This window comes from Pristis pectinata, chromosome 27, assembly GCF_009764475.1.
Source record: "Pristis pectinata isolate sPriPec2 chromosome 27, sPriPec2.1.pri, whole genome shotgun sequence".
Lineage (NCBI taxonomy): Eukaryota > Metazoa > Chordata > Chondrichthyes > Rhinopristiformes > Pristidae > Pristis > Pristis pectinata.
In genome coordinates, this window is record NC_067431.1 from 19,858,189 (window position 1) to 19,877,801 (window position 19,613).

A 19,613-nucleotide genomic window follows, 5' to 3' on the forward strand; every position below is an offset into this window, starting at 1 on the left:
CTTCCTCAGTATCTTCTCAAATGCAGTCTTTGGAAGACCTGCTCTGGCCCAACTTGACTTTTGAGACTGACTTTGATGCTCTCACTTCACATCTGCCTGTGGTGTGGGCTGGATGTGCACTGCTTGTTGGAGCCATACCAAGGTGGACACCTCTGGGCTTGATTCTGCTCCATGCTGTAAGTCAGTGGGAACAAAACTGGAGGAACTAATACAAAGTCCAGATAAAGGGTGTCGACCTGAAACGTCGACTGTCCATTTCCATCCACAGATGCTGCCTGACCCACTGAGTTCCTCCAGCATTTTGTATGTTGCTCCAGTTTCCAGCATCTGCAGTCTCTTATGTCTCCTGAGTTCAAATCCACCATGGTAAGTTGAGAATTTGAATTCAGGTTGAAAAAAATAGTCTGAAAATTAGAAGCAGATATCAGATTGTTACTAAAAGCTCAGCTGGTTCAGTGACATCCTTTTAGGGGAAGGTAAACTGCCTTCCACACTCGAACTGGGTTTACTTCTGATTCCCATACCAAACCAAGGTGGATGACACCTATTTATTGTCTGGAGTGCTCAGCAAACCAACCAGTTGCTTTAAACACTACCAGTGGTTCAGGAAAGAAGACCTTCTCAAGACAGCAAAGCATGTTGAATAAATGCCAATCTTGCCAGTGAAACCAAGCTCCTCAGAATTAAAACTAAAATAAAGCTTTTAGCTTTATGGTGCATAGGGTGAAGTGGAGTGGGGACAAGCCATTTCAGCTCTAAGTACTTTCCCCAGTGTATTTGCAGCCACTACATATGATTGATGAGCTAAGGCTGCGTTATTCACACATTTATCACTGTGTGCTGTTGACATTGCTTGTCTAATTCACAAAAGCAAAGATGGAAATGTTGCGAAATCTGTCACCAACTTGTGACTGGCAATCAAAGAGAGAATATTTATGTCTGTATGTTCCAGTCTATTTTCAATTTCCGCTTGCTTAATTCATCAGGGTACAGTTGATTAATCTGATATAGATTATGCAACAAGGCCTACTGTTCCTATGTTGATGTGTGCAACAGGACACACTGCTCCTGTGTCGATGTGTGCAACAGAACAGACTGTCCCAGTGTCGGTGTGTGCAACATGACACACTGTCCCTGTGTCGATGTGTGCAACATGACACACTGTTTCTGTGTCGATGTTTGCAACAGGACAGACTGTTCCTGTGTCGATGTGTGCAACACAACACACTGTTTCTGTGTCGATGTGTGCAACACGACAGACTGTTCCTGTGTCGATGTGTGCAACAGGATTAACCGAGACCAGATGAAGGACTTGACCCAAAACATTGACTGTCCAGTTCTCTCTGCAGATGCTGCCTGACTTGCTGATTTCCTTCAGCATCTTGTGTATTGCTCCAGGTACAAGCATCTGCAGTCTCTTGTGTCTTCAGGATTCACTCATTGCCCATTATTATTCTGATGTCCCTTTCTCCCTCCGTTACTTGGGACAAACTTGCTAATAGTCTATACTTAAAGTTTAGTGGGATATGGGCCAAACGCAGCCAAATGGAACTAGCTTGGATAGATAACTTGGTTGGCATGGATGGGTTCGGCTGAAGGGCTTGTGCCCATGCTGTATCAGTCTATGACTCTATGACTCCATGCTCCTTATCATCCAATCTGTCTAAACCTATCTCCATATAGGCTTTTGTCACACACCTCGCTCCTCCCCACAGGTCTGCTTTGAAATTGCCAAACCCTCAACTCTCCCCCCACCCCCGCGAGCCTCAACCACCACTTCTTAGGAAGTGTCACAGACCCGAAATGTTGACTGGTTTCCCCTTCCACAGATGCTGCTTAACTGGCTGAGTTCTTCCAGCATTTCTGTTTTTGTTTTAGATTCCAGCATCTGCAATTTTATTTGTTATTTTATGGAACAGGACTGACTGTCCCGGACCTGATTGTGTACAGAACAGGATTTAATGGATAATAGCAAAGTCTGGGATGGTCACAATACTTAGAAATTATTTCATTCCACTTTTAATTTTACCTTTCACTTCTCTGATTTACTTTGATTCTGATCTCTCATCTGACTAGAATGCTGAACCCTCCAATGCATATTAATCCAGGTGTCCTGGGGCCATTTGAAGCCGAATTCTCATCTTGGCTGAGATCCACTGGGTCAACATGGGCTTTGGAATGGAACCAGGAACTTTCCTCGCATGTGCTTCTATACGAAATCTGGTGGCACCTTTGACTGAAGGAATCTTGATAGGTGCTTCCTCCTGTCTGCACTAGCTATCTAGGGAATTGTATCAGCTTCCTCCCAAACCCTTGACCTCCAACATCCAGAAGAACAAGGAAGAAGATGCATGATAGCAACTGTACCTGCAAGTTCCTCTGTGGATTCACTCACATCAGTACCTTTTGGGACATTTATCAGCTGTTCCTTTATAGGCCTCGGGTCAAGATCTTGGACTGGTCAGCCTAACAGAACCAGTGCAGTAAAATGGAGACACAAGGGGCAGCAGGGTTAAAAAAGGGAGCTCACCAGCACTGCCATCACATTGCCACTTTCTCAATGGCAGCAACTGATAGGTGATAATTGCCAGATTCCCAGTGATGGCAACCTTCAAGAATGAATTTAAAAAATCCTATGAGTGATATGCAAGTAGTTTAAAAGAAGAATAATAATAGAGTGGCAATTCCCACAGGAAGTGTGGCTACCGGTACTTACGTTAAATGGTTGTGTGGCTATAAAGGTAGTTTGTGGTATGCAAATCCTGAAACTGATCAGAAGTTTAATATCCTAGTATGACCTGAGAGAGCCAAGATTATGTGAATGTACAAGGTATGAGAAAAGAGCAAATGAGAGAGAGGGGCCAGATTTGCTGGTTTAACCATGTCTTTTTTTCTCTGTGCCCACCCAAATCCCCCACCCCCCCACACCCACCCTCTATTTTATGATTCTCCATGGAGCTATAATCTTCACAATACTGTTGTAAAATAGACGCTCTGTGTCTGGACTTCTACATTAGAATCTATAGGATTGCTATAGTCAAAAATTATTGAGTCAGTTAAAAATCATCACCTCAGTGTATGATCAGCTCTGTTTGAACAAAGAGCAGGTGCTGGGAACTTCTACCTCTACACTCATTGTGAATATGTAATTCCATGTAAACTGCTTTCCCACTTGTAACTCTGTTGAACTGAAGTCACACCACTGTCACTATTGAAATTGTAATGCAGAATTGTGATTTGGTATCAATTTAAAACAGCTGACACCTACACCAGGAAAGAGAGGTCAAAAGAGTTGGAGCCTGTTTGCATAAACCAAGAGAGCAGGAGGAGTGTGAAACTTCATGTCTGAGCTAATGGGAAGCTGCAGTTTTAATCGTTAAAGGCTGGGAGAGGTTTACCTTAAAAAGCAAACCGCTCAGCAACACAGATTCCCCAGTCAGGGAAGGGTGGGCTAGTGAGTCACCAGAAGCTATGCCTCATTGGATTGTCAGCAGATGACCCCAGGACAGTTGTGTGTATATGTAGGATTCAACTCTTGGCAATGAGGGGTTGAAAGAAAGGGAAGGGTATCCTAGTCTCACCCATTACATTTAGGTTACTGTTATCTCTCATCAAATAAAGGTATTTTAGCATAGGATAGGAATTCTGATCTTTTGCCATATACTAAAAATCCTTGGTCAGGTAATTGGGAATAGTATAGGTAGGTAGGTTCTCAATGGTCGGCATAGATATGGTGGGATGAAGGGTCAATTACTGTGCTGTATGACTATGACTCTATGACTTCTGTACAGCCAATGGTAAGACTATTTCCGGTCCATTGTAAACATGGCTTAGCAGGAGGAGACGTCAGTCCTACAGGGTCAACTTGTGCTGAGTGTTAAATGTTTTATTCGTTACCCACTGGTGTTGCACAAATATATTATCAGGTCACAGGCACCTCTGGAATAAGGTAACGAGACTAGCTAATCACTCAGGGTCAGGTTATTTCTAACCTGGTTAGACATGTCTGATAAATTACTTTGATAGCACTTCAATAGCACTTCATCAATTTATTTTGAAGTGGAGAGGGATATGGAAACTGCTCAAATGATGATCCAAGATTTTGATCAGTTTCTTGTGACTACAAACCACAAAGGCAGTTTTGCACACCTTCACTACAGTTTGTACTTGCACAGTCAGTCGCAACAACAGCTACCTGCATATATGTGGCAATCTTAAGGCAGAGAAAAGCCTCAATGGAGGAGTGGAGTACAAGTTTAATGGAAGGATCGTGCAGGATGACCGCTTGGGTGAGTGGAAGACTTGGCCGTCAGTGGTGGGTCATGGGCAGTGGATGACTGTCCAGAGGAATAAGGGGTTGCAGGAGGGATAGGGAGGAATTTACATGCAATGATGATACTTCAATTTAAGGCATTCAGAGGAATATAGAACAAAGATCAAGAAGCACAATGCAGTGAGTGAGCAGAGCTTGGCTTGGGATAGCATAAGGGAAGCAATGGTTCGGTTCAGTAGCTGTCTGTGGAAGGTGGAGGTTAGGAAGCCAGCCAGGAGAGCTTCAGTATGTATAATCTTGTGGCTTCTGTTTCAACCCAGCAGCTGAGCCACAGCACAAGGTTCTAAAACATACTGAACCACTTCAACACACCAAGAAATGCAACCCAGATTTGTTTTTCAAAGTATTTACAGTACTGTATTAAAAAACTTGGCATTGAGAACCAAAATTAACGTTGAATAAGACACGAAGGCACTCAAAGACAGTGAGGGATAGCTGTGGAAGATAGAAAGACTTGCATTTCTATAGAGCCCTTCAGGACTTCAGGATCCTTCAAAGTGCTTTTGAGGCAATAAATTGATTGGTGTAAAGTTCTTTGAGATTGTCTGAGGTTGTGAAAAATGTTACAAAATTGTCAAGTTTCCTTTGAAATTTGTTTTTGAGAAGGAATGTACACCTCAGCAAGATTTGTCTGGACAAGGTGCTGAAAATGAGACAAAAATGTGAAATCTCCCAGCTTTGATCTGTCACGTTGCCAACCAGTCACTGTAACAGGATTAAACCCACCTATAACATTCACATGGATAGAAAAAGTTTTGTCTGGTTTTTGCAGGGGAGCTGAACCTTCAGTGATCTGTGGTTTGCTGCAGCTTTAAGCTGCCTTGCACTTGTGTTGAAGACTTTGATCTTTAGGTCTCTTCCTTTCCTCTCCGCCACCTCCACCACCCCGCCCCCCCTCGCTTCTACCCAAGGCCACAACAACCACAAATATGAACCATGTCTGGATGCGAGCTCGTTTCTGCTAGGCTTGCCGTTTGAAGAAGCCTCTTCATGGGGAAACCTTTGAGTTAGTAATGAAAAGTGAGATTTACATTGATGTGCCCTTTGACCTAGGCCTCTTAAAAGACCTTCAAAGAGCTACATGGACAAGATCACTCTGAAATATCATGACCTTTGTCACAAAATGTGACAACTGTTTTGTACACAGCAAGATTCCATCCGCCATCATAAAATGACTAGCTCCTTTGTCAGTCTGGATGTTTACAATATTCAGGTTTCCCAGTTTGAAAGTATAACATTACAAAACCACAAAGCTAAATTGCCTAGAAATTCAGTTGCATAAGGTTTCTTTTTTCTCTTCAGAATTCTCTTGCTTCTCTCCATTTCTGGGCATCAATCAGCCTTGTGCTCCAACATTGATTCCACCTCAGCAGTATATGGGATGAGGCGCTCCCTGGGCAAAGCTCCTTTATGGGCTATTGCAGAGGAATTTGGATCACATCCTCTCAGGAGTGACTTCCAGTTATTCCCAGGACAGCTAGGTTCCAATACTGCAGCTTACTTGCCAGCCAAGTGAATTATTTACCCTTATGCTTCTGACCCATGCCTGCCACTCCACTGGCATCTGCCCACCACCCTCTCTCACACCCAACCCACCGACCCCACTTCCAGGCCCCAATCCCCAAGCCCTCAACTCCAAACACCGATTCTGTGACCTCTGATTTTATCCCTCCCCCTGTCCCCACTTTGATGCTGCCAGTCACAATTCCCCCACTCACTGCTCCCCCCGACTCACCCACAGCAGCTGTCAATTCCTGATTCTCTGATTATCTCCACCACTCCCAGAAACATCCAAAATGCCAGTCTACAATCCACTCCCCCGCCCCGCAACAGCTTCCGAGGGTCATTGGTGCCCTGTAACTGTGCCCATCCAGCACGCCCATTAGTTGCACTAGAATGTCTGGGCAGTTAAGTCTGATAGAGAATTGAGAGGAAACTTTACTCACTAGGAGAGGTGAGAAAGTGAGCTACAGTGAGTCAAAGAGCAAAGAACAGAGTTTTGTTTGAGGAAGTTGAATCAAATATAAGGGTGTTGGGTTTTCTGCAGGGCGTATAGTGCAGCTACTTGGTCACAGTATAGCCATTGGCTCAGCGATTTCTGGGTTAACTGTAGTCTGTAAAAGTGGACTTGTATTATCCTCTTTGTGTGTGGAGAGAGAGGTTAACCTGTGTGTGGCCCCAGCCTGAAGCCCGGTGCTTAAGACTCTAAGAGCTGGAGTGAAATTTTCAGAATGATATGGCACTGTAACTAGCTCTTCAAACTGCTTAAAAAATTAATGTCACTACAAAATATTTAGTTGAATTGTGTATGTTCTTAAGTATTGTTATAAAACACTGGGACATTTTTATTCTTTATTTTGAATTACATTTGGCGATCCTTTCATAAGCTCTTCTGATGTTGATAGTGAGTGTTCATGGATTATAAATTGTCAGTGACTGCACACGTCAAACAATGTGAATTTTTACACCTGTGAGGACGTGCTCCACCAGCGTAACTAAACATCCAAGGGGATGGGAAGAATAATAGCTGTTAATTTCTGCTGCAAATTACTTATACTCATCCAAAGTCTGATCTGTAAAATGTGGCTCTTTAGAAGTGAGATCAAATGATTTTAAAATGTGAACCATCTGATGTTTGTCATTGTTTAAAGTAAGCACAGAAATGAGGCTATGATATTCCTCATAAATACAGACCTGCCCCTTTACTATCCCCCAATAAACACAGACTTGTCACTGTGATGTTGTCCAATAAACATGGATCTAAACCTAAGAAATTCACCAGTAAACAAATGCTATTTATTCCCTATACTCCCCAATAAGTACATGATAATCCTGAATAAACGTAGACCAGTCTCCACAATCTTTGCAATAAATACATATCCATCCTTTTAATAATCTCCGGTAAGCAAAGGTCTGCATTGTAGGTAAACCAGCAGCAGTGTGCTGGAGTTACTTGTTTGGTTATGATGTATAATAATTAGGAATTATTGTTTTGTTGGTAAGACCTTTGTCCTGTCATACACAAAGGTTGGCTTCTCAGTTAATTGAGCAGTTTCTCCTGCTGCTTTATTTTAATAAAGTTCTCAGAAAACTGACAGGGAAATAAAAATCAATGCACCTTTTTACTTTCTCCTCACAGGGTGCATGCTCTGCCTTGGGCAATCAACATTTTTTCGCTTCAACCACCCAGCGGAGGCACACAGAATGAAGAGTATGATGTCCGGGAACCAAAACGCTGCAGTGACCTATGGCCGTTCTTCAGGTATAGTGTCATCACCATGTTGAATTGCATAGGTTTGAAGCAGCCAGAATGATGTCAAGTATCCCATCAGCCACTGTATAGTTGTTAGACAAAATCATTGTCTAGTGTGTTTTATTGTGTGCTGCATTTAATTGGCAACAGGTTCAACAGTGGTCTGTGGAGATGTGGATAGATATGGAAGGATATACATCTTTTCTTTTACCTACTGATGTGTTTAAGCACCAGGCCCTGTGTATGTGGGCCAGAGATATGAAGGTTTCTACTTACTAGTCATAAATTGAAATGTAGGTTATGTTGTTGAACTTGTATCCAAAGGTCTCCAATAATAACCCAGTGGTGGTGAGTTCAAATGGCAGAATCTGAAATAAAAAATAATCTTGAAATAAAATGTTGGTACCAATAAAATTGCATTGAACAAAATGTCAACTGGTTGACTGATATCTTTTAGAGTTAGGAATCTTTCACTTTTATGTATATAGCCTGTCTATACGTGGTTATTTTGGAGGAAAGCTATATAAAATCAAAGAGGTAAGGAATAAGGAGAAGATTTGTTGATAGGGCATGATGATATAGGATGGGAGGAGGCTCGTGTACTTTGGACACTGGGAGAGGAACGTATGAATTAGGAGCAGGAGTAGGCTACTTGGAGCCTTGAATCTGCTCCATTATTTAATAAGATCATGGCAAATCTTAATGTAATCTTGAATCCACATTGACATATAGACCAGTTGGGTTAAATGCCCTATTTCTATCCTATAAATATGGCATTTGTCTCAATGTGGTTGACTCTTAACTGCCCTCTGAATTGTCCCAGTAAGCCATTCAGTTTTATCCTATTATACCAAGGCAAAAGAGGTTTTTTGGAATAATATAATGATGTCATTTTTTTTTCTATTGATCCTTACTGTAACACTCATGAGACTTTATTTCTTGGTGTGATCTCTGTGCATTTGTAAGGTTTGGTTCAGGAATTTTCTGACATTGTTTGCTATCATTATCTGCTTCCGTACTTTTGCAATACAACGTCATGAGACAACCTATTAATCATGTGCCATCCTAAAGGTATTAATTAATCAGAGGACGGACATTTATATCCATTTCTTTTCAAGCATTCGGATCATTTTGTTTCAGAAAGGGTTAATTGATACATCTGTGTCTTCTGATGATGAGTTCCTTTTACATGCCATTTTGTGCATGACCTTGTTAAAGTTTTTACAACAGTGCTATATTCTATATCCCTATCCTTTCCTATCACCATGTTTATCTTACTGTCTGCCTTATTTTCCACCACACTGAAATCTGTCTGTTTCTCATCCTTCATTTAAGTCTTTCATTACAAGGATTTATGTCCCTGTTAATCCAAGTCCTGGGAAGCCCCCTTGAAAACTTCTCTAGATCTCTACTCTTTGTATCCCATGCTGAATCCCATTCCACTCCTTCCCCATCCACAGTACTTGCCATAGACCATGAAAGCCCATACATTGAATTTGAGATCTCTCAATAGATTATTTTAATAATCCAACTTCAAACGTGCAATTTCAGCCACTGTCCCCGCCCATTCACACCACTCTGGCACTGATGGCAAATCTGTTACGGATTTGTATTACTTTACCTCACCGCAGAGCAGCCCTCTAATAGGGTTGCTCAAGAAAAGCTGAAAAATAGGCCAGGTTTTTGTGTGAAAAATCTGGTGTATAATCTAATGTCCTGTCATGTTCAAACCTTGTGGACTTCTTATTTCTCATGCAGCTGATGATAATTTACTTGATACCATTAAATTGTAAATAGGTCAGATTGATAAGACAGTAAAATTGCAATCTAAGGTATTCTAAGACAGTGGCTGATCCTTTCCTTCTTGCAGCTCTAACTACTTGGAAAGGAGGAAGGTTAAAGGTAAGATAGCTAAGTGTGTTTCTGAGGTAAATTATTCTAGTAATGTTATTTTTGTAGGTACTATCAATAGTCACAACTGCAGGAACAGTCTGTGTCAGAATGGATCACCTCCATAATGCTGATTTTGTTGTTTGAGTGATAATATTATTATTAATGCATTATATTATTAATTTTAAACTATTTCCAAATCTTTCCAAGGCCTCATCCATCTCCATCTCTGTAACCTCCAGCTATTCAACTCACCAAGATCTCTGTGTTATGTCATTTCTGTCCTCTGACTGTCCTCAGTTTAATTTGTCATTTGTAGTCCTGCCTTCAGTGGCCAAGGCCCTATGCACTAGAATTTTCTCCTGCAACCTCATCATCTCCTTCAAAACACTCCTTCAACCTCCCCCACCCTCTCCATCTGCCCAATCCAACACATTCCTTTCACTGGTTCCCCTCCCCATCTCCTTCCCTTTGTTCCGTGGTCCACCGTCCTCTCCTATCAAATTCCATCTTCTTCAGCCCTTTGTCAGTTCCACCTATCATCTCCCAGCTTCTTACATCATTCCCACTCTCCTCCCTCCCTCACCTGCCTCTCACTCCCCTCACCGGGATCCACCTACCACCTGCCATCTCTTGCTCCACCCCTTCCCCCCACCTTTTTATGCTGGCTATCTCCCCTCTTTCTTTCCAGTCCTGATGAAGGGTCTCGAACCAAAACGTTGACGGTCCATTTCCCTCTGTAGATGCTGCCTGACCCGCTGAGTTCCTCCAGCAACTTTGTGTGTTCTCCGGACGTCCAGCATCTGCAGTCTCTTGTGACCTCTTAAAACTGATCTCTCTGCAGAACCTCCACTGATATTGCTTTCCACAGCTTGTTGTCAAACTCCGGTAATAATGCAAATGAAACCAGTTAATTGATCTGAATCTAGAAATGGGAGACTGATCCTCACTGGGAATTGGGCAGGCAAAGAGAGATTGATTCAGGAAAGTAAGGGAAGGAAAGAAGAACATGCAAAAGGAAATTGTTGTGATATTTCCCAGCAACCTCCACAGGTGCCAGCATGAGCAAATATCCTGCTGTTTCCGCGATAACTGGTTTCCACACTACCCAGCTTGTTTGCACAGGAGCGAGCTCAGCAGTAAGATAATGTTTACTCAGGATATTGGAATAATTAAGATCTGATGCAGACATCTGAAAATACAGGGGTATTCAACAGTGTCCCTGGAGACTGAAAGGGTTGTGGCCATTAGATATTGGCTGAACGTTTCCAGCAGGAAGTAAGAGATGCAGATGGCGTGTCATTTATTGCACTCGACCGCACCAACACTGAGACGTGAATGCATCACTCAGTAACTGCAAAGTCATAAGGCTTGCATTGTCACATTAACTCTTTCCATCTCAGCTGGGATAAATCCTATTCCCAAGGTCAGCTATCCTCTCAAAATTCAAAATGAGACATGCACCATTTAAAAAAAATCTCAGGTAGGTGGGCAGAGCTGGAAGGAAGTCCTGGTGCAAAGATCAATTACTTCATCCCTGCCCTATGACCCAATCTTGTCTGTGAACTTCATATTGCTGGTTATATTGCACTAAAAGGAGTATTGGAAGGGAACTAAACGTGGAAGCAGGTTACAAGGAACAAAGGATATAGAACAGTGGACAATTCCATGGCAACACCATAGCAGGTGTGTCAGAAGCAGTGATGAAGGATCTCTAATGGATCATGACAAAAATAAATTTACTGTGGCATCAGAATCTCAAACTGTCAAATCACAAGTTATGCAGCCACCCATGGACCACAATGGATTTATACTATATCCTGCTGCAAATAATTTCAGAACAGACAACTTTTATCTGCACTCAAAGTCTCAGTAATTGATGCCTTTTCCCAGCTGGACAATGCAGTTTTACAGGATGTGGTATAAATCTTCAAAGTAAATAAGAAAAGGGGAGACTTCAACTTGAGAATGTAATAATCTTAACATCAGCATCTTTTGCAAGTCTTTGACAGATGAGGAACATTTATCATCTAAATATTTATAATATAAAATATTATGAAATATGACACATTATACAACTCTAACAAATACAAAAGGCTTGGTAGGGAATTTGCACTTCTATTTGCCGAAAAATGGAACCTTTGGTGTCCTTGTCACTTCCACACAGCTGCCTCTAAAAGTTCAGTCTTTACAAGTCGTTCTTCCACACCTGCATGGACCTATGTTACATGAGAAAGGAACCAAGATCCCGTCTACCATCTCAGATGCAAATGACATCCATTGTCACTATTTTGAATAAATGCACATGCTTTCTCCCTTGTGTTCTGCCCACAACTAACAATACTGGTTAAAAGTTAACCTGGCTTTGAGCACATTGGTATTTGTAGGTGTTAGCTGTGCACAAATCAGCTGCTGGTCTCTCAATGCTGGAATAATAATGACATCTGAAAATTATTGGCCATAAAGTGCTCTGGGATGACCTGAGGGATGCTATAGAAATGCAGTTATGTTGTTCATTTTCTCACTGCACACAGTATTGTTTGTGCCACAGTAAGATTCACAAGGAAGACAAATATGAATTGGTTCAGGATGCAGGGCAAATATTCTTATATCATTTTAATTCTACTAACTTCCTGACACTTGCAAAGACAAAGTTTAGAATTCATGAACAGGAAACCAAAAAGACCTCAACAAAGATTTGGTTCCATTGGACTGGGGTGTAGCATATCAATGTCCTGATTCATGTAATAGGAGAAATGGGAGCAGCCAGGGTTCACTCAATCTTTTCCATATAGTGCTTCTCACCTCCAACAGTCTACAATCAGTTCTAATCAATATCTCCTATTGCAACTTCTATAGCTGCACCTCAACAGGTAAAGGTGATAAGTTCATTCCAAACAATGCGCTCTACTAAATCAACTGACCTGCCGGATTTGCTCGCCCCGATTGTGTTGCATTGACAATAATCACCCCCTAGTATGCAGTTGTGTTTGCTAATGGTAATTTCCTTGTTTTCCAACCTCTTAACAAATAAACTGACAGTGTCCCCATTAATGGAGGCATTTTGTTTGTGGTACATGAGCGTAGGAATTTGTGTTGAACACGCGCTCCTCATCCACCCCCTGCCCCTACAATCCAAATTCAATTTAAGATTAATGCACCCATTACAGGCGTAATTCACACCCCCTTCCTTCTGCTTGGGTAGTAACAATACATGTACCCAGCATGGGATCAAAGGTCCTAAGCTTATAATTCCCTCGGCAGCAGGTTGACAGTCAAGGGAACAGAACACAACGACGGAGATATTACTTGCTGTGTTCTACTTGAGACCGGTTGGCACAGGATATTCCCTTGAATTACCCTGAAGTTTGCAACGGAAGACAAGGCAGAACCACTGTAAAATCAAATTCTCAGGTGTATAATAAACCCATTGAAAAAAATTACATGAAGTAGTCTCAGTGCAAGAAAGCCTCTGGAAATAGTTTCTAATTGTCCTGGTCATCATATAAATGAGCCATGAGAGAGCCCAGGTTTGATCCTGAGTCTGTACTGAAATAGCTGATGCCATCATGGGCAATGTTTTCAAGTATTTTGACACAGGTTTTGCTGGGTAGTGATTTGGTTTATTGTTCAGTGATCCTGCGGAAAGCATGAGTGTTGGTTGAGAACAGTATTGGTTCAGGATGATTGGTGGATCAAATTGATGTCATTATCCAAAGCTGACATGACAAGTGTGTTAAATGAAACATGTGGGATCCTGGACATCATCAAGACTGACGTGGGATACAGAGGAAAGAATCTTACAGGATGAGAGAAAAGTATAGCAGCAGGAAGGCATAAGATGAAGTTCCACAGCTTAGTATTTCTGCCAATGGTTGTGTGATGATAATTGAGGACGGATGAAAGGTGTTCACATCCCAGAGGGGAGGACATTATCCTGAGTAAAAGGAGTTCACATCCCAGAAAGGAGAACGTTATCCTGAGTAAAAGTTCAGTGGAGGGACTTGTGTTGAGAAGCTGGGCTTGTTCTTCTTAGAGCAAAGAGGAGGAGATTTAATGGAAACATGTAAAAATTATGAGTTTTAAGAGTCTAAATAAGGAAAATCTGTTTTTGCTGGCAGGATGGTTAGTAACCAGAGGGCACAGATTTGTAATTATTAACAAAATAAATAGAGGGAGATTAGATCAAATTTTTTATGCATCAGGTTCTTATGATCTGGAACTTGCTGCCTGAAAGCATGGATCAAGACAGAGTCAAAAGAAACATTCAGAAGGAAACTGGAGAAATACTTGGAAAAGAAATTTATTGCAGAGCCAAGGGGAAAGACTGAGGCAGTGGGACTAATTAGATAACTCTTTGTAAGACGTGCCACGGGCAAGATTAGCTAAATGGCCTCCTCCCGTCCTGTATTGTTCTATCAAAATTTAACACAGAAATAATGCGAGATGTTACATGTTAGCCAGTGTCCGACAAGGAGTAAACGCCTTTGGTCAAAAAAAATATAGGACTGAAGGTGGAGGACTTAAATAGTATGATTAAGTATGTCTCTGTCAACTTCTAATCATAGTTAGACATTGATAGAAACATAAACAAGTGGTTTGATTTGTCCGACTCTAACCACTATGGACCTGTCCAAACAAGGTAATGTATTAGTTATTTAAAAGGAATCACACAGACACACAAGGCTGCTTTCAATCCTGCCCTCAAACAATTGCTCATGCAAATACTTCTATAGAAACAGGCTGTTTCCTGCCTCCCCTTCGTGCTTGTAGGCATGCAGCTGGTGCCTCAGCCTGCTTCTTGAGGGGAGGGGTTTGTTGGTTGGGTTTGGAGTAGGGAGGGGGAGTCATGGGGTTGGTTGTAGAAGGAGGGCGATCCACTGGTGATATTGCTCCAGGGAAACTCTCTACCACTGTTTAAGGAGAGATGGGTCGGCATCTTGTCCATACCCTGCTGCGATCATTGCCTCAGCTAGCTAGCTGGTGAGAAGCTGCTGTTGCTGAGCGAGATGGTGAGTCAGAGTAATGCAATTAAGGGGCTATGGTACTTTTCTACCCCTGAGATAAACCTGATCAAAGCCAAAGCCCGTTGTCTCTTAACAGACCAGGAGAGACGCCAGTCAGAGGAATGAAGTAAGTCAAAGGGTTGTTGCTGCTTTTTTTTAAGCCAGACTGCCATTCTACAATACATTGAACAGATTTAATAAGCCGTCCAGGGAATACGTTCTTAGTTTCATTAACTTGTGACAGCTGTATATTTGAGAATCAGGAATTTATAAGACAGATAATGCTTTAGTTGCTTGAGATTTGTGTATCGATGGGTACAATGAGAGTTTGTCCTCTGGACTTTAAAAGAATTACTAAAGGGTTGAGTAAATAAAGTGAGTAGGTTTTCAGCTATGATATATGTACACTTGCTTGTGCTTGTTACACCTATCAGATTCTAGCTGCTGTTTGAATCTTCTTAATTCCAAGAAAATTAATGAGTGCTGTTCTAGTCTGAGTTAAATCCATGGGGTTTTATCAGTAAACTGAACTAATAATTATAATAATAATACTGGATCCTCTTGTTCCCCGCTGAATGGGTAAGATTTAAAGGGTGTGTGATTTTATAAAGAAAGAATTGCCAGTGTTACTTATAATCTCAGGATGCCCCAAGTGTTTTTCTGCCAATTAAATACTTTTGAACTGTACCCACTGTTGTACTATAAGAACTGCGACAACCACTTTGCATACATCAAGCTACCAAAAATAACAATATTATACATAACCGGACAATCTCCCTTCAATGTTGGTTTAAGTAAAGACCAAGACACAGGCACAAATCCCTGGGCTCTTCTTCATATCCTGCCACTGGATCTTTTACAGGGCCCCGAGAAAGCAAAAGGTTCCTCCATTTCACAACGTCCCTTTATTTGCAGACGATTGTTGCAAGGATCTAATTTTTGTTAACAAATGTCATCGAGGTATATGGGCAAAGTGAAGTAGATTGAAGTGGGGCATATGTCAACATCAATATCATTAACTGACAAGTTCGAGTAACATCACAGCAGCTGGGGAATTGAACAAGTCTGTAATATTAAGCTAGCGATAGTGACTTTGAAACCGCCTCATTACACTAAAAACCCATTCCAAGTCACCAAAGTCATCCTTACCCAGATTGACCTACATGTAACTACTTTCTGTAATGGCCTAGGAAGCCAATTAGTTCAAGAGGAGTTAGGATGGCAAACGAATGCTGACCCTGTAAGCGACAACACATCCTGTGAATGAATATGTAGCCAAAAGAAGTGTTAAAAATGCCAGAAGAGGTTGAAGGGTCTGAATAGCCTACTGCTGTTCCGATGTAACACTGAGTCCTTCCAACACATAAAATGTCACCAGGATGGTGGAAGCAGATGGTCCCTTACACTTGCATCTCTGGGTAAGGCAACATTGACACATCATAATTCCTTGGAGGAAGGGGAGCTCAGCAGGACCATTGTATGAAGAGTGGAATGGACAGGAAAATTGTAGATGGCATACAATGCCAGCTGGTGCTTAGTTAAACAAACATATGCTTAGAAAGAAATAGGAAGAAAGGAGCAGCGCCTTTTACAAACTCAAGAAGTTCAAAAGAATAATTGTATTGAGGGAATCACAGAAATCAAGTTGCAAATTGCAAGCTCCATCAACAGCCATTCAAATTCACTACATAATGTGCTTCAATTGGACTTGTTTGCAGGATAAATATTGCCAGAATTCGCTTGCCTCCACATTAAATGTAACTATGGAATATATTACATGGCCAAGTGGATGACCAACTCCCTCCAACATAGCAGGACTTCTTCAGCTTGGCACTCGGAGTGTCAGCCAGGGTCCTTGCTCCAGTCTATGGATTGGATCTGGAACGCATGACCATTTGATGCAGGCAGGTGTGTGCCATGCACGGAGAAGGGTTGGCAGTTACAGGATTGACCATGAGCATCATGGAGACTTGATTATTATCCCCTCAAAACAAGAAGCAGTTTGAGCAGCTGTTGAGGGACAGCCACAGTCTGATATCTTTATCCTTGTCGGGACTCAAACTTTCACCCAAAAAAGATAGGGCAATGTATTTGTCGGTTGTATTGCTTGGGGAAATCAGTTAATTTTGTGAGGCTATCTTGTCAATTGGATGTCTTACCCCTGGGGAATGCAAGCTTCTGTCTTATTTAAGCATCTAAAGTATTAGCTGTCCTAATTAAGTTCACTTCTAAATATATACTTGATAAAAACCCAATGATACACTGGAAGAAAAATGTAAATCAGTGAAATATTAACGTGTGATCAGAAGGAATTTCAATCAAGTGGTTAGAACCTAGAATCAATTACTGAACATAAGAGACAGTTGGATAGGTTCATGGATAGGAAAGGTTTCGAGGGATATGGGCCAAATGCGGGCAAATGGAACTTGCTGAGATGGGCATCATAATGAGCATGGATGAGTTGGGCCAAAGGGCCTCTTTCTGTGCTGTATTACTCTGTGACTTTATGTGCTGTAGGCAGTGACCAATGGGGTCACAAAATACAGCTGTGTAAGGCAGGCACTAAATGGATGCACTTGAATAGAAAGGTTACCTTACTGGAGAATTTTGCTTGGGAGAGACAGTGGGTGAGATGCTTCAAGCTAGTCATCTATGCCGTCACTAAGACGGTCAATTTTCCTTCCCATAAAATCACTTGACTAATCCCCCTCAACTCATCTGCTGCTTAACCTCTCATCCAAATCTAAATTAGCTCCACATTTGACTACCTCAGCATATTCCTGCCCATTCTCCTCATTAATCCAAAATTCTGCCACCCACTCCCAACTCCCTCTATGTTCTGTTCATTCATCACCCCTGTGCTCGCTGGTTTATACTTCTCTTCACTCTATCCTGACTTAAACCAGCTAGTGTAATGGCTTAATTATAACATTTTCATCCTTGCTTTCAGATCTGCCCATTGTCTGCCCTTCACTATTCCACAATGTCCTTCAATTCTTCACCTCACTCTTCAGCCAGCTTTATCCTAAGTTCTGCAATTTCCTTCCTGAACCTCTCCATTTCTCCACCTCTTATCTCCTCCAATGCTTAAAACATATTTCTTTGGCCAAGCGTTTGTTTACCTGTCCTAATACCTTTTCATGCGACATGATGTCAAATTTTGTTGAATAGCACTCTTATCAAGATCCTTGGGATAATTGGTTGAGTTATAGCACTATATAAATAGATTAATGAAAGCAGAAGATGCTGGAAACACTTCGCAGGTCAGGTCAAAGGCCCTTCACCAGTTCTGATAAATGACGCTTTTCACAGACGCTGCCTGACTTGTTGAGTGTCTCCAGCAACTTTTGTGTTTAATTTCAGATTTTCAGCATCTGTAGAAATATAAAATGTTGTTGTCATTGGCAGTGACCCTAGATGTGTCTGTCTCTCCTGACCATTCAAGGCCAACTGAATGGGGGAACCAAATGCAAGGCATGTACAAAAGCAGATGAGGCCATCCTTAAAAGTACCGGCACCAAATTCAAATTTGACAAAATAACTCGCGGCAACAAGGTCATCATAACACAAATCAGTGTTTGTTCTTTTCGGAACTGAAACCTTGCAACCCTAAACCTGCTGAGGGAGGAAAGGTCTAAAATGTCCAGATACTTGTGTATCTCAGAAGGAGAAAATAAAATAGCGAAAGAGGCCATCATCAAATAACCACAGCTTGCAGGTAAAGCTATGACTTAATCCTCTGCCATTGTTCTCTGTTTATGAACAGGCACTTCCCCTTCATGTCATAACTTTCCCCCACCTTTTTTGTTACACCATGACCATCCAACACCTGAATGGCTCGAGATCAGGTGGCCCAGAATTCCTGAACCCATGATCTTCTGATGTGGGGATGCACTAAAGATTTTTTTTGTTTGGGCAGTGAGAGAGAAGTTGAGGATTCACATCCAGGTCCTGATTTACAGTGGCTGGAGCAACACACACAAAATCCTGGAGGAACTCAGCAGGTCAGGCAGCATCTATGGTGGGAAATGAACAGTCTATGTTATGGGTCGAGACCCTTCATCAGGTTCTTCACCAGTCCTGATGAAGGGTTTCAACCCGTAACGTCGACTGTTCATTTCCCTCCATAGATGCTGCCTGACCTGCTGAGTTCCTCCAGAATTTTGTGTGTGTGTTGCTCCAGATTCCAGCATCTGCAGAATCTCTTGTGTGGCTGTTTGCGGTGGCTGGAGATGGGCTTGGGTTTAATATCTCATCCAGAAGACAGACGTGTCCGCTTTTAGTTTGTGCTTGTCTCTGTGGTGGGACTTGAACCTACAATGTTCTAATTCAATTCACCTACTAATTCTCTGCTGACACATAGCTATAATAGGGCTCAGACTGCAAACTGATTTAAGTGAAGTCTTCTTTCTTGATGAGGGTCACTGGGATCAAAGAGACGACTGACAATGGTTTTTGGTAGTTGGCTTATTATTGTCACATTTACCAAGATACAGTGAAAAACTTTGTTCTGCATGCCATCCAGACATATCATTCCAAACATAAGTACATTGAGGTATTATAAAAAAGAAAAGCAATAACAGAATGCAGAAGGTAGTATTACAGTAACAGAGAAAGTGCAGTGCAAGTAGACATTAAGGTGCAAGAGCCATGACAAGGTAGATTGAGAGATCAGGAGTTCATCTTTATAGAACAAGAGGTCTGTTCAAGAGTCTTATATCAATGGGATAGAAGCTGTCGTTGAGCCTGGTGGTACATGCTTCAAACTTTTTTATCTTCTGCCAGATGGAAGGGGGGAGAAGAGAGAATGACCAGGGTGGGTGGGGTCTTTGATTATGTTGACTGCTTTCCCGAGGCAGAAGAAAGTGTAGACAGAGTCAATGGAGAAGAGGGTGGTTTTTGTGATAGACTGGGCTGTTTTCACAGTCTGGGCAGAGCAGTTGCCTCACCAGGCCGTGATGCATTCGGATAGGATGCTTTCTATGATGTATCTATAAAAATTGGTAGGGGTCAGCTAACGCTCCACAAGTCAGAGAGGATTCTGAGAACTTGGGCCACTGTAGATTAGCATTTGGGAGCTTAAGAGACACGTCATCTGAAAGCCATTGACAAACTGTAATGTTTATTCTTT

At 41.8% G+C, this 19,613-nt stretch overlaps 1 protein-coding gene across 3 annotated transcripts in view; it reads left to right on the plus strand.

Annotated features, from left to right (window-relative positions):
• phldb1b (pleckstrin homology-like domain, family B, member 1b) overlaps window positions 1-19,613 on the plus strand; it is a 300,640-nt gene that overhangs the window by 166,402 nt on the left and 114,625 nt on the right. For all 3 annotated transcript variants that reach the window (XM_052039867.1, XM_052039868.1, XM_052039869.1), the window contains exon 5: window positions 7,473-7,595. In XM_052039867.1, the coding sequence (XP_051895827.1) occupies window positions 7,473-7,595 (123 nt within the window). The remainder of the gene's footprint in view (window positions 1-7,472; window positions 7,596-19,613) is intronic.